The sequence below is a fragment of the Dreissena polymorpha genome, chromosome 6 (assembly GCF_020536995.1).
Source record: "Dreissena polymorpha isolate Duluth1 chromosome 6, UMN_Dpol_1.0, whole genome shotgun sequence".
NCBI classification, from domain to species: Eukaryota; Metazoa; Mollusca; class Bivalvia; order Myida; family Dreissenidae; genus Dreissena; species Dreissena polymorpha.
This window is the reverse complement of record NC_068360.1, coordinates 2,611,181-2,626,247: the sequence shown is the minus strand read 5'-3', so window position 1 is coordinate 2,626,247 and position 15,067 is coordinate 2,611,181. Positions and strand designations below refer to the sequence as shown.

General features: G+C 36.8%; 2 protein-coding genes across 3 annotated transcripts in view; one reads left to right on the top strand and one right to left on the bottom strand.

The window, feature by feature from the left end:
• The window catches only part of LOC127833231 (sorbitol dehydrogenase-like), a 269,357-nt gene extending 263,298 nt beyond the window's left edge, over window positions 1-6,059 (bottom strand). The window contains exons 1-4 of one of the 2 annotated variants that reach the window (XM_052358399.1): window positions 5,742-5,846; window positions 4,950-5,125; window positions 3,883-4,036; window positions 2,664-3,310 (exon numbers count right to left, since the gene is read on the bottom strand). In XM_052358399.1, the coding sequence (XP_052214359.1) occupies window positions 3,192-3,310; window positions 3,883-4,036; window positions 4,950-5,125; window positions 5,742-5,826 (534 nt within the window). In that variant the 5' untranslated portion in view covers window positions 5,827-5,846 and the 3' untranslated portion in view covers window positions 2,664-3,191. Of the gene's footprint in view, window positions 1-2,663; window positions 3,311-3,882; window positions 4,037-4,949; window positions 5,126-5,741 lie in introns of those variants that run through there. The other variant, XM_052358400.1, reaches the window with a different exon arrangement.
• LOC127833221 (CAP-Gly domain-containing linker protein 1-like) overlaps window positions 1-15,067 on the top strand; it is a 606,687-nt gene that overhangs the window by 451,988 nt on the left and 139,632 nt on the right. The window lies entirely within an intron of this gene.

Sequence of the window (15,067 nt, the reverse complement as noted above, 5' to 3'; positions counted from 1 at the left end):
GCGCACGGCATGTACGACATACAAGGTGACACACTCATATATTTTGTGTACAATACGAATCTCGCAAGGGTGAAACAGGTTTAATAGCTTTAGTTTATGCTAAGTTACCATATGTAGATCGATTAAATAATTGTACACACTAGTGACTAGCATAGCTTACAGTTCATTAAAAGTTCTAATACCAGGAGAGTCAAAAATTACACCTGACCAACATCATGCGAAAAGGGGTCATATTCGGCCAGATTAACTCCAGTCCCGGCTGCGCTTCAGCTCAGTCTGGTAAGGAGCTACTCCGTCTGCTTATGAGACCCGGAAACCTTTTAGCATGACATTTTAGCGGACAGTGGTGTAGTTGCTGGCAAGACTGAGCGATTGTTCAGGCTGGTCTGAAGCTATGCTAATAGCATGTGGTATTAGACCCATTTTCGCACGACGCGGATCCCCTTATAGAAATGTTTTGCCCACATACACTCCATTTATTTAGCAGCACTTTCTCTTCTTGTCTGTAGAGATCACGGAGATGACGTACGTCATGGAAGACCAACCGCCTCTCTACTAGACACCTTATGTTCGCAGACAGTTAATTGTACATATCAACTGCCGTATCTACGCAATTGCGGACCCTTACTCGTAGCATACTGGGTCGGAAAGAAGGGGGAGGGGCAACTCTGGATGCTCAGTGATCTTGTACTTACCCACCTAGAGAAGCAGGGTATGTTTTAACTGGGTTTTAACTGATCGGTATAACTTACCCAATTTTATACAAACGCTTACCGACCAGTAACCAACAAGTTACCGACTTTAAACGCCGGTATGTGGTTAACCGCCCGTTTAACTGTTTATACAATCGGGTCCTGATGTTTAGTTGTTATATTATCACTATCAAAAATGCATGTTACTATGTGCCGATTAGAAGAACACGTCCTCTACATGTTATTGCACCATTTATATACAATAACTTATTCAGATGGCTGAAATGTTTTTACAAAACACATGTAACAGACACGTTCCGCATATCTTGGGAGGTTTTGGAACTAAACTATGAATCATGCACTAATGATACTGTGTGTGGGAAAAAGAAAATAGACATCTGATAATTTTGACGACATTTTAGTTTTTATAATAAACACTGTTGGAATTTATGAACAATTGTTAATGTAACACAGGCTTTAATTTCTTCAATCTAAGTTGCAAAGAGTTCCAAAATTGCATTCATAGAAGTATTAACAGCTCCAAAACTTTATTCTGGACGTGTAGACATTTCAGTCTCGTTCTTCAAAAACTATGCTTAGTGCATTTGCAGTCTGCACATGCTTGTCAGGGACAACACTTTCTGCATAAACTGGATTATTTTTAGCAGAGCCGAAAAAAGGCTTATCTGGGACGACATTTCACTCACATGTATTAAGCCCAATTATCCCAGAATGAGAGACATTCAAAACGTTCTCCTTAGCACAAGCCTTAAATTTACCGCAAAATTTACAGTGGAGCTGAACAGTACATGGATTTTAAAAACTGCAGAAAAAGTAATTGCTTTAGATGATTTGGGTTGTGATTTATTTCGTGAAAATTGTAATTTACATATTGCACAATATTGTCAAAACTTCTCAACTTTATTAGTAATACTTCTACAATCAGAGGTCAGGAAATTTTAACTTCTTATTTTTAAGCATGGACTAAATGTTTGACATTTCAATAGCTCACCAGTCTTTTTTATTTTTATTCAATAAAAAGTTTTTCAACAAACCATTGTTGTTAATATTGTATCTATTGTACTCATGTGATACAGATGTTTATAATATTTATATTTAAATCACATATTTATACATTTGTTTCTATGTTGTGGAAAATAAAGTCTTCAATCTCAATGATTTATGTTCAATTTGCATGATTTTGTTTTTAAATGTCATGACTGCCGGTGTGTCCAATACATCAATCTGGTATGAAATGGTGAAACAATACATACAATCTTACCTATACAACAGGCCGTTTTATGAACAGGTATTATCTTCGTGGATCTTATCTTAAATCCAACACTTACTATTTCATTTGCAATCTGCTAAAACCTGTTTTATGAAGGTCGTCATAAGTGCTGAATCTCAGCTAAAATTTAAGTTAAGTGTATGATCTGGAATATCTCGAACAAGTCGATATACGTCATCAAATGTCACGCCATTTACGACTTAAGTTTTAAGTTGCCTAAAAAAACAAACAAAGATGTACGAAAGTATTACAAACAATAGGCTTTGTGACAATAACAACTGTCATGTGTGTGCATGGAGAAGTGAATAAATGTGCTTATAAGTAACATTCTTGGAAAAATGGGCTTAATGCATGCGCGTAAAATGTCATCCAAGATTAGCCTATGCATTCCCAACATGCGGAATGCACATACTTATCAGGTCCGAAACTTGACTCACATGCATTAGGCCATGTTTTCCCATGCGAGTCTCATTAAGTAACTAGGCACTTATTTAATGTGTAACAATAACAAGTGTCTGACAGGCTTTTGCATTGAATAGAGAATGAATGTCCATTTAAATAGCTGAAATTCAAATAATTTTCTTCATAAGACAATATCTACAAATATTTTTTAGACAAAATTTATTTGACAAAAAATACAAATTCAAGTACCTTAAATTCCTCTGAATTATATTTCATAATTATTTATACATCAAAATGTATGGTTAATACACACAAAACAATATTAACTTGTATTCAAATTATACAAAATGTAATTGGTCGACATCTTGACTAAAACAATGGTCGATACATATTGTGCTTTCTGATATAGATACAAAATACAAATACTCCAGACTTATTAATAATAATATAATAGTCAGTGTGAATAATATATATAGTAATAACTACTCATACATCAGTCCATGTCTACCAAATAACAATTTTTATAACAATAACATGTATTTAATGATTTATAACACCATCAACAAACACATGTATTATAGAATGTACATATTTATTGCATAAACAAAATCAAAATGGAACCGGTAAACACAATATTTTTGTTATTCTGTTTAAAACATTCTGGAAAACTTTAAAATAGTATTCAAATATACAATAAACAGTTTTGAATGACCCTTTTTCATTGACACTAGCCCCAGTATTATGGCCTAGTAGAGATGCACTGATATCAGGTGACCTCTGACCCCTTGCTGACTTCTCTCTGACCTTTACTTCTTGCACTCAATCATGACCTTGATGCCCTCCCCTCTCAAGGTCGTCTCAAAGGCCTGAATGGAGTCCTCCAGCTTGAAGCGGTGTGTTATCAGCGGCTTCACATTCACCGCACCTGGAACACCAGTTACATGTGAGCCTAAACACCAGTTACATGTGAGCCTAAACACCAGTTACATGTGAGCCTAAACACCAGTTACATGTGAGCCTAAACACCAGTTACATGTGAGCCTAAACACCAGTTACATGTGAGCCTAAACACCAGTTACACGTGAGCCTAAACACCAGTTACATGTGAGCCTAAACACCAGTTACATGTGAGCCTAAACACCAGTTACACGTGAGCCTAAACACCAGTTACATGTGAGCCTAAACACCAGTTACATGTGAGCCTCATTCTGCAAAAAAAGGGCTTAATGTACCGTTATGTGCGGAAAGTGTTGTACCTGCCTCAGTTGTACTAATATGCTAATAATGATGACATGTCTTTAGTTCCCCGTTCATCGCTTGAGCATTGTAGGAGTTTGTTTCACAAACTTTATGCTTATGATTCGTCCATAAAATTGGGAAAGTTGAATGGCAAATAACTCAGGACCATGTGGACGACCGTTTTTGAAAAAAAAAGTTTTGCAATCTTGTTTCAATATGGGATCTATTATAACTTAGAAGTAACAGGCATTCAGATACCTGAAGCGACCATATTCAAGGCTGTTGGATAACAGTTGACGTATCGGAACACTCCTCGAATGTCCACCTCCCGCACCGCAGCGTCTATGATGGGCAGCTCCACACTGGGTGGTCCCATCCCTACCAGCACCACACAGCCACCTGACTTGGTTGCCTAGGAAATAGCAATCATTAATAGAGAGAAGATCATGAGTATGATTTGGACAGAGTTTGTTATTTCAAAATAAATATGGTGTTAAACAATAATTATATACCTGTATTCACGTTGATTTACATACATAATTGAAAACAATCTGGACACAAAGATTAGGGTCTTAGTTTTGTATGAATTCTAAACTGATTTTATTTAACTGCTGCCAATGTAGCTATACACTGCATTTATATAATTATGAAGATGTGTATCAAGTATTCTATTGACATGGTTACATCTTAATAATATATCAGATAAAAAAATTGAATGCTACTCCCAAAACATGTTAGAAAGAAGATATGTGTCTTGTTCTGATAAAACTGGGCATAATACATGTGCGTAAAATGTCGTCCCAGATTAGCCTGTGCAGTCCGCACAGGCTAATCAGGGACGACACTTTCCGTCTAAACTTGAATTTCAGTAAGGAGGGACTTCCTTGAAACTAAAAATACCATAAAAGCGGAAAGTGTCGTCTCTGATTAGCCTGTACGGACTGCACAGGCTAATCTGGGGCGACACTTTACGCACATGAATTAAGCCCAGTTTTCTCAGAACAAGACACATATAAAAACCATTTTGTCTTTGTTAAAAGGGCCTCGCTCTGGGAAAATGGGGCTTAATTCATTTGTGTACAATGATATTCCAGATAAGCCAGTGCAGGCCCCACAGGCTAATCAAAGACGACAATTTCTGCCTTATTTGGATTTTTGTTAAGAAGATACTTCGTTTAAAGGAAAAATGAAATTAAACGGAAATTTTAGCGCCTCATTAGACTGTGCCGACAGGCAAATCTGGGACGACAATTTAACCACATGCATTAAAGCCCACTTCCCCAAAGCGAGGCTCGAATAACAAGAACCAAAGACAATTCCCATACAAATATGGCTGTGCGTGTGCTGGGTGGGGCTCCACTGCACTCTATCGTGAAGTCTGGTTTCTCTCCTAGCGCCTCAATGACCTGTGCTGCGACTTCCTTGGCGTCCTTGGAGGTCACCTTGACAACGCAGTCTGCTCCCATCTCCTTGGCCATGACCAGCCTCTTCTCATCAATATCTGTTGTCAAATTGTATTATGTAAATTTGAAAAAAAAACATTCAACTTGGAATGGACTTTTTTGGTGATTTTTTAAACCAAAACTGTGTATTCCTGGTCTGAATGTATTTTGGAAACATTCTGTAAATACTTTTAGTATGATCAATTCTTTTCCAGGACTTAAACAATTATGGAATATTATATCATTTTGAATGCATTTTTAAAACTGTTTTCACGTATGCATGGACAAGGCTTCATTTTTTGAGGATAACACAAAATCAAATTAAACATAAAGTTTTTGAGTATATGGGACATGCTCTGTGAAAAGGGGGTTCAATGCATGTGCATAAAGAGTCATCCAAGATTAGCCTGTGCAGTCCGCAAAAGCTAATCAGGGTCGACACTTTCCACTTATATGTTGTTGTTTTTTTAAAGTCTCTTCTTAGCAAACATTCAGTTGAGGCAGAGAGTGACGTCCCTGATTCTAGTCAAGGACGACACTTTACGCACATGCATTATATCCCCTTTTCACAGAGCATGGTCCATTTATGTGATGCAAGTCTCTATTATACTAATAATTTGTCAAAATTTATTTAAGCCCCATATGTCACAAACACATATGAAATGTAGGCCTTACCTGTCACACAAACTTGGGAAGCCCCAGTGGCCTTGGCCACTAGCGGGTTCACCAGACCTATGTGACCTGTTACAACAGACATCATTGTAATAAATACATTTCAATCCCATTCTCTGGAAAAACAAGGCGTTATGCATGTGCACTTCCTTTAATTGAAAAATACAATAAAAGCACAAAGTGTCATCCCTGATTAGCATGTCTTTACAGCACAGGCTATCTGGGTTGACATGTAACCCACATTTATTAAACCCGATATTACCACAAGTCTCATGTTATCATAAAGCATTAAAGTATCATGGGCAATGTCTGCATGGTACACCACCTTGTATAGAGAAAGTTTCAAATAATCAGAAGTAAGAGGTAAATGGGAAACAGAAAATGGTAATAAGTAATTTGCCTGAGCATAAAAAAGATATGTTAACTTGTGAATAAACTATGCATACATACAGCAGGACATGTGTACTTTAAATGCCATTTGAAAACTTTTTTCATTTAAATAAACTGTTCATTAACACAAACATTTTAAGTTCAAGCAAAATCCACATGCATTTATCTGCAGTTGTCTCCAGGGATAGCAAAATCGGATACTTCACAATAAACTGTGTAATTATCAACACATGGTGCGCACCTCTAGCCTCTTGTCTTTGGACCATACATACTCTGTTACACTTGGCAAGACGGACAATCAATTTAACTATCCCTGATCAATAACGATTAACCAAGATTATTTAAGAATCACATTAATGTTATTATGTATATTTTCACCTAACGGATACAGCGACTTTTTCCTTCTTTATAAAGTACCAGAAAATGGCACTTTCCAATAGGGAAAACAATAAAAAATTTCCAATTGCTGTCTTAAAAGAAGGTTAAAGAAAAGCAAGATTTAGTTAATTTCCCTATGCAGTTTTATGGGTAGAACCAAATGTTTTATAATATTAAGAACTTGACAACACTTAGTTATCAATTTTAAAGTATTTGTTAGCAATGAATCAAATACACCCATTTCCCAATCTGAAGTCTTCACAACGCAAATGTTCCCAATTCCATTTTTTTCACCCTAATTTTTCCCAATTAGGCTGGTACTGGTACTTTTCCTATTGGGCGAAAAAAATCAATTGGACTATATAACCAGGTGAAGTCCTTTATGTTTGGCTGGTCAGGGCAAACTTAACAAAGACCAAATAAAATAACAGGCATTTGGTACTTTCCATTAAATGTTTTTGTGCTATCTTTTACAGCATGTGCATTTTCGATTTGGAAAAAGGCGCGATTAACCATAAAATTGGGAAAAATGAAATTCTATTAATATTATTAAAATTTACCGTATTCAAATTGTTTATAAATGCATGTTAAACAGCTTTTTTAAATTTATATCCAAAAAGGGCTACATAATTATATGTCTGTAAATAAAAAGCAATAAACCAATTATTGAGCTTATTGGAAAAGTTTGATATCTTTTTGGCAAATTTGGATCAGAATTTTGGGAAATATGTTACTATTTGCCATTGGAAAACAGCCTGTAAGAGTCTGTAATTTTGGGGGAAACAAATCAATTACATTATTTTTGAATTCTCTTTTCCCTTAAAAAAATAAAAAGAATATACAGATTGTTTACTCCAATTATCTGCAATCAAGGTAAATGTATTGTATCCTATACCTAAAATCAGAATTACCCTTTAATGCTTTCAAAGGGAAATAAAAGATGGCTATATGCAACCAGCCTAAAACCAGAACAGCTAGTAAGTAACTTGCAGACTGTTCAGGTTATATGCTGTTTGTGGCTCATCAGTAACTTAGGAATGAACATGTAACATGCAAAACTTGAAGATAGGTCTTTAGTCAAATATGATTTTTTCTAAAAGACTACAAAGTACAAATCCATTTTATGAATGTGGGCCATGCCTTGATAAAGGGATTTAAGGCTTGTGCGTAAAGTGTCATCCCAGATTAATTAGGGACGACTCCTTTTGCTTTATGACATTATGCATTTACAGTGAGTCTCTTCTTAGCAAAAATCAAGTTTTGGCAGAAAGTGCGGACTACTCTGCAGGCTAATCTGGGACATCACTTTACGCATATGCATTAAACACCTTTTTCACAGAGCGTGTCTCATATTTAAATGGTAAAGGCTTAATGTCTTACCAGCCCCACAGACAAGCACCTTGCTCCCCAGTGTGACCCCGCCCTACGACAGGCGTACACCCCGACTGACAGCGGTTCCAGGAGGGCCCCTTCCTCCATGCTCACATGATCAGACAGCCTGGAAAGCAAATATTCAGTTATTGTACTGTGATATGGGCCTTGTTCTGGGAAAATTTGGGCTTAACCCTCTACCGCTTAGATACGTATTTTGACTCATTTGTAGACCCTTAAAAAGTAAAATTTAATTAAAGACCTTTTTTACTAGATTTAAGTCTTAAATGCTTCATTTCCAACCCTTAGATGCAGATGAGCAGCAAACAGCATAAAACCTGATCAGACTGCTAGTAAGTCGCAGGCTGTTCTGGTTTTATGATGTTTGCACATAGCCATTTTCACTTTGCTTCTGAGTGGGAAAGGCTTAATGCATGTGTGTTAAGTGTAGTCCCAGATGAATCATTTGCATCTGAATATATCTGTATATACATCTGAGAAAACTGAGCTTAATGCATGAGCGCAAAGTCCCAGATTAAACTGCGCAGTCTGCACAGGCTCAAGGACGACACTATGCCTCTTTATGGATTTATTCGCTAAAAGGACATCACTTTGTACTGAAAATCCAGTGCAGGCTGAAAAAGTCATCCTTTACAAGCCTGTGTGGATTCCACAGGCTTCTCTGGGACAACAATTTACGCACATGCATTAAGCCCTGTTTTCCCACAGCGACTCAATTAAATTATTGTACTTAAATGCAGTAAAATGTCTTTAATTAGTGGTCCCACGTGAAGGCTTAAGTTATCAATTATTTGAAGGTGGTCATATTTTATAAAACTATTTATTATTACACCCAGACTACAAGATTTGTTTTAGTATGTTTCTATTTTTTGATTAGCTCTAAAGGGAAAACGTAGTATAAACCTTTGAAAAAATTTAGGCAATACCTCAAGACTGTGTATGCTTCAATAAATACTTTACTTTTTATAATAAACCATAATGGATTGTTTTATTCAGTTAAAGAATAAACAGACCATCTTACAATACATTTTGAACAATGATTTTCACTAGGAAAATTTCTATGGATTATTTTCTTAAACATGTATATGACTTAGGAATAAATTTTGTTTTTATTGATTTGTTATCCTTATAAATTCATCATTTTAAAGATTACATGAAGTGAGAACATATTTTTACCTACTGAATTATCGAATATTTCTTAAAAAATTTGAATAAAGGCATCATTGCAATATCGCTTAGAGCTTTTACTAAAAATATGTGTGTTTGTGGTGATAAATTCCTAACTTATATTTTATAATTGATCATTATTATAGGATTGTGCATCTTGAATATAACAAGGGTGCTTTCACTTATAAAGTATATGAGCGGCAAATTGAGAAAACTGGGCTTAATGGAAGGGTGTAAGGTGTTGTCAAAGATCAGCCTGTGCAGTCATCACAGGCTAATTTTGGATCAAATTTTGCAGCAACTGCATTTTTGTTCAGAAGAGACTATCCGGCAAGAACAAAACAGTTCCATACAAGCAAATTCGTAGAATTGATATCCCCCGCAACATATGCTTTGTTTGAGGATGGGTGCAAATCGGACGGATGAACATACTGACCGATGGACGGACGGAGGACAATAACTCAAAACTAAGACAGAGGGCCATATCTCTGGTTTTAATAGATGGTGTACAATGCCATTTGGCGTGAATTATTCTCTTATGCATATATATACTCATACGAAGTTTCAATGAAATACGCCAAAGCACTTCCAAGATATGGCTCCGGACACAAAAGTGACGGACGGACAGCCGGACAACGCCAAAACAATATCCCTCCGCCTCTGGCGGGGGATATATACTCATACCAAGTTTCAATGAAATCCGCCAAAGCACTTCCAAGATATGGCTCCGGACACAAAAGTGCCTATAGTAAAAAGCATTTTTTCAAGATACAAAGGGCCATAACTCTGTTTTTAACAGATGGTATACAATGCCATTTGGCGTGCATCATCCTCTAATGCATATATATACTCATATCAAGTTTCAATGAAATCCGCCAAAGCACTTCTAAGATAAGGCTCCGGACACAAAAGTGCCTATAGTAAAAAGCATTTTTTCAAGATACAAAGGGCCATAACTCTGTTTTTAACAGATGGTGTACAATGCCATTTGGCGTGCATCATCCTCTTATGCATATATATACTCATACCAAGTTTCAATGAAATCCGCCAAAGCACTTCCAAGATATGGCTCCGGACACAAAAGTGCCGGACGGACGGACGGACAGCCGGACGGACGGACGGACAACGCCAAATCAATATCCCTCCGCCTCTGGCGGGGTATAAAAAGTGGAGTGTCGTCCCTGATTAGCCTGTAACAATACTGGCTAATCAGGGAAGAGACCTTACACACATGCATTAAGCCCAGTTTTCTCAGAGTTTGGCCTATATTTTGAGAGTCCATACTTATAGCAAAAATCTGCATCATGAACATAGTATCTGGCCAGGTTGCCATCATAGGGGGGCGTTGCACAGAACTTCGAGTCAGCACAGAGGTTATAGCGACCTTTCTTACAATCCATACATCGCGAGCACGGCACACCAGGCTCTATGGCGACTCTGTCGCCTGGAAAATATAGCCGTATCTGATTTTATCTAGCCTCATTCTTGGAAAACTGGGCATAATTCATGTGCTTCAAGTGTTGTCCCTGATAAGCCTACACAGTCTGCACAGGCTAATCAGGGCGGACACTTTCTGGCTAAACTAGATTTTTGTTAAGAAGAGACTTCCTTAAAACAAACAATTCCACAAAAGCGGAAAGTGTCATACCTGGGATGACATTTTATGCAAATGAATTTAGCCTTGCTTTTCCCAGAAAATGCCTCTTTTATGAACCTATCCATTTTCAGTCACAAATAGACTTTGTATTCAACAGGAAAATACAAGAATTTATATCGGCTACTCGCATCTTCTTTTCCAAACCATGCTAGAAGCTGGATGTAATCAAAGATATATTGATAGTTGGGTTTCTAAAAATGCTCTGGAAAAAAGGGCTTATTGCATGTGAAGATTAGCTTGTGCAGTTTGCATTTAGGGCTGAAAAATTTGTCCCATGCGCTGATTTTTTCCCCCATATAAGCCTGTGCAGTCAGCACAGGCTAATATAGGACAAAACTTTATGCACATGCACAATCCCTATAATTTACAGAGCTAGGATCATATTAATAGTTGAGTCACTTAAAATGCAAACACCATCACTTAGCATGTCAGCTATAATGTATACCACATCAAACTTAGTTTTTAACCAACCTTTTAAAGCAGCTGCATCCGACTCTTTACTCTCGACATGTTACTCTTGACTTGTTACTCTTTACTCTCGACTTGTTACTCTTTACTCTTGACTTGTTACTCTTTACTCTTGACTTGTTACTCTTTACTCTCGACTTGTTACTCTTTACTCTCAACTTGTTACTGCTAGCACATCGCCATCACAACCAACAAGCAGTTTATAATCCTCACAAATACCCCATATTTTCCCTTGAAGTTTGCTATAAAAAGAACTTTTATGCCAAATCTCCAACAAAGAAACAAAAGATACCATGCTCAACAGTCAATGACAGCACTTTTTAATTCTACCAGAATTCAATACACACAATTCATAAGTCCATGCAAATGACATGTTTTTGTTTATTATTGTTCCAGAATTGGGCGCTATATATATGAAATGGTGATACATATTATTCTTACGTCATGGGAAATCAGAATAGTAAGAACCATTATAATAATTTCTCTAATTTTGATACAAAATCAATTAAAGGTACAAGCATTATTAAATTGCTTCGTGGTATACAATACAATGAATATAAGTAAGTCAATGAATCAAAGATTAGATATCAGTATTTTGGGTTTCACTTTTATCTGGTTCCAGGCTCAACCTTTTGTAAGAGGTGGCTCTGACTATTAATATTGGAACAACTGACAAGTGTAACATTCCCTAAGGCTCATCAGTGGATTAGGTTGACATATGGCAAATGGTATATACCCAATGGGTTTATAGTATGGGTCAAGTTTTAAGTTGAATAATTATATGCTCTTGCACAAGCAGTCATTTAATGCCATATTTAAGTTAAATAATTTAAGAAATTTTGTTAGAAAGGAACCTTTGCATTTTTTAAACTAACAAATGCTGTCACCATAGGATGACATATGCCCCCTATAAACGCTTTGATATAAGTTATGAGCATTTTCAAAACCTAAACGCAGATTTTGAAACCTAAACGCGGACCCTAGGTTCAAGGTCAAGGTCACAGGGGTCAACATTTTTGTGTGTATGGAGAGGCCTTGTCCATATACACGTGCATACCAAATATGAAGGTTATATCTCAAGGGACATAGAAGTTACGAGCATTTTTAGAAACCTAATCGCAGATTTCAAAACCTAATCCCGGACCCTAAGTTCAAGGTCAAGAACAGGGGGGCAAACATTTTGTGCGTATGGAAATGCCTTGCCAATATACATATGCATACCAAATATGAAGGTTATAGCTCAAGGGACATAGAAGTTATGAGCTTTTTCGAAACCTTAACACAGATTTCGAAACCTAAACACGGACCCTAAGTTCAAGGTCAAGGTCACAGGGGTCAAAATTTGTATGTGTATGGAAAGGCCTTGTCCATATACACATGCATGCCAAACATGAAATTGCTATCTGAAGCGACATAGAAGTTATGAGCATTTTTGAAACCTAAACGCAAAGTGTGACGGACAGACAGACAAGACGGACGGATCACTAAATGCCCTCCTTCGGTGGCATAAAAATAACAAATGAAAATTCTCACAATTTTGTCGGAAAAACTGTTAAGATCTTAACTAAATGTAATATTTGTATGTAATGTAAGAGCCATACCTTGTGTTTTGCGTACTAAAACAATTATTACTATCTTAATATAAAACATTTAAACATTTTCATGAGCTTCATGTTCTTTGACAGACAAATCAAATTCATCATAACAGTTAATCTGACAATCTTAATATGAAATCAGTTAACAGCCTGAAGTGAGTTTCACTAATTGGGGTATAAAATGTATGTTTTTTCTGTTGTTGTTATAAAGCATGACATAACAAGGGCTGTTTGTAAAACATGCATGCCCCCCAAATGGGCTGTCAGTTGTAGTGGCAGCCATTGTGTGAATACGTTTTTTGTCACTGTGACCTTGACCGTTGACCTAGTGACCTGAAAATCAATAGGGGTCATCTGCAGGTCATGATCAATGTACCTATGAAGTTTCATGATCATAGGCGTAAGCGTTCTTGAGTTATCATCCATAAACCATCTGGTGGACGGACGGAGACCCCACCACAACAGTACATAATATAATCTGCAAATATGGTCCTAAACTTCATTCAAGAACGAGTCACTGTGACCTTGACCTTTGACCTAGTGACCTCAAAATCAATAGGGGTCATCTGCCAGTCATGATCAATGTACCTATGAAGTTTCATGATCCTAGGCGTAAAGGTTCTTGAGTTATCATCCGGAAACCATCTGGTTGATGGACGGAGACCCCACCACAACAGTACATAATATAATCTGCAAATGTGGTCCTAAACTGCATCCAAGAACGAGTCACTGTGACCTTGACCTAGTGACCTCAAAATCAAAAGGGGTCATCTGCCAGTCATGATCAATGTACCTATGAAGTTTCATGATCCTAGGCGTAAGCGTTCTTGAGTTATCATCCGGAACCATCTGGTGGACGGACGGACCGACCGACCTACCCACATACCGACATGTGCAAAACAATATACCCCCTTTTCTTCGAAGGGGGGCATAAAATGAACCTGACACTCTCCCAGGACATAGTTTGAGGTAAACAAAATTGGGTTGCGCTCTGTGAAATGGGGTTTAATGCATGTGTGTAATCACAGGCTAATCTGGGACGACACTTTCAGCATTCATGATATTTTTTGTTTCAAGAAAATCTCTTCTTAGCTAAATTCAAGTTTAGGCAGAAATGCATAAAACCTCCTTTTCACAGAGTGCGGCTCATTTGAAAAAACTTGACCTGAAGACCTAGTTATTTTACACATGTAACTTGACCTGAAGACCTAGTTATTTTACACATGTAACTTGACCTGAAGACCTATTTATTTTACACATGTAACTTGACCTGAAGACCTAGTTATTTTACACATGTAACTTGACCTGAAGACCTAGTTATTTTACACATGTAACTTGACCTGAAGACCTAGTTATTTTACACATGTAACTTGACCTGAAGACATAGTTATTTTACACATGTAACTTGATCTGAAGACCTAGTTATTTGACACATGTAACTTGACCTGAAGACCTAGTTATTTTACACATGTAACTTGGCCTAGGTAAAACTAACATTTTGACCATGGTTATAAAGATTGAGTCATAAATGAGGCCTATGATTTTTTGATGATATGACCAGATTACCCAGTTAATGGACGCATGCAATCCAGATTTAAACTTGGTCTAGAAATTGTAAAGATAAACAATAAAACCAATTTTGCCAACTTTAAGTCATAAATATTGCTTCTAGACAGGTTACAACGTTTATCTAAGATTTGACCAGGTGACCAAGTTTTTGGATGCACATGACCAATATTCAAACTCTGCCTAGATATTCAGCCAAGACGTTGTAATGATATCCATTCTGTGCAAGTTCCAAAAAAGCTGAGTCATTAATGAGGCTGATACTCGATTACAATGATTTTCTAAGAGTTGACCTGGTGACCTGTTCTTTTTACAATAATGACCCAGATTTGAAGTTAGCCTTTATATGGTAAAGATTTACTTGTTATATGTGTGGCCTGTAGAGTGTAAAAAAGTTTTTTTTAAAGATTTTACCTAGTGACCTTTTTGGCCATATGTGACCCAGATTTAAATTCAGTATAGATATTTTGAAGATATACAATTTGAGCAAGTTTCATTGAAATTGAATGAAAATTGCGGCCTCAGGAGCCTCTAGACCTTTGCATTGAAAATGTATGATTTCATAAGCTGGTGACCACAATAGCTCACAATGAGCACAACCCATGAGCACTTTGTGCTCTGTTGAGCAAACACCATGCCCACTTATAAAGTTTTAATTAAACAATGTTATATTAAGTTTAATGACTAAAGAATCTGAAAATACATGCTCCATGCCT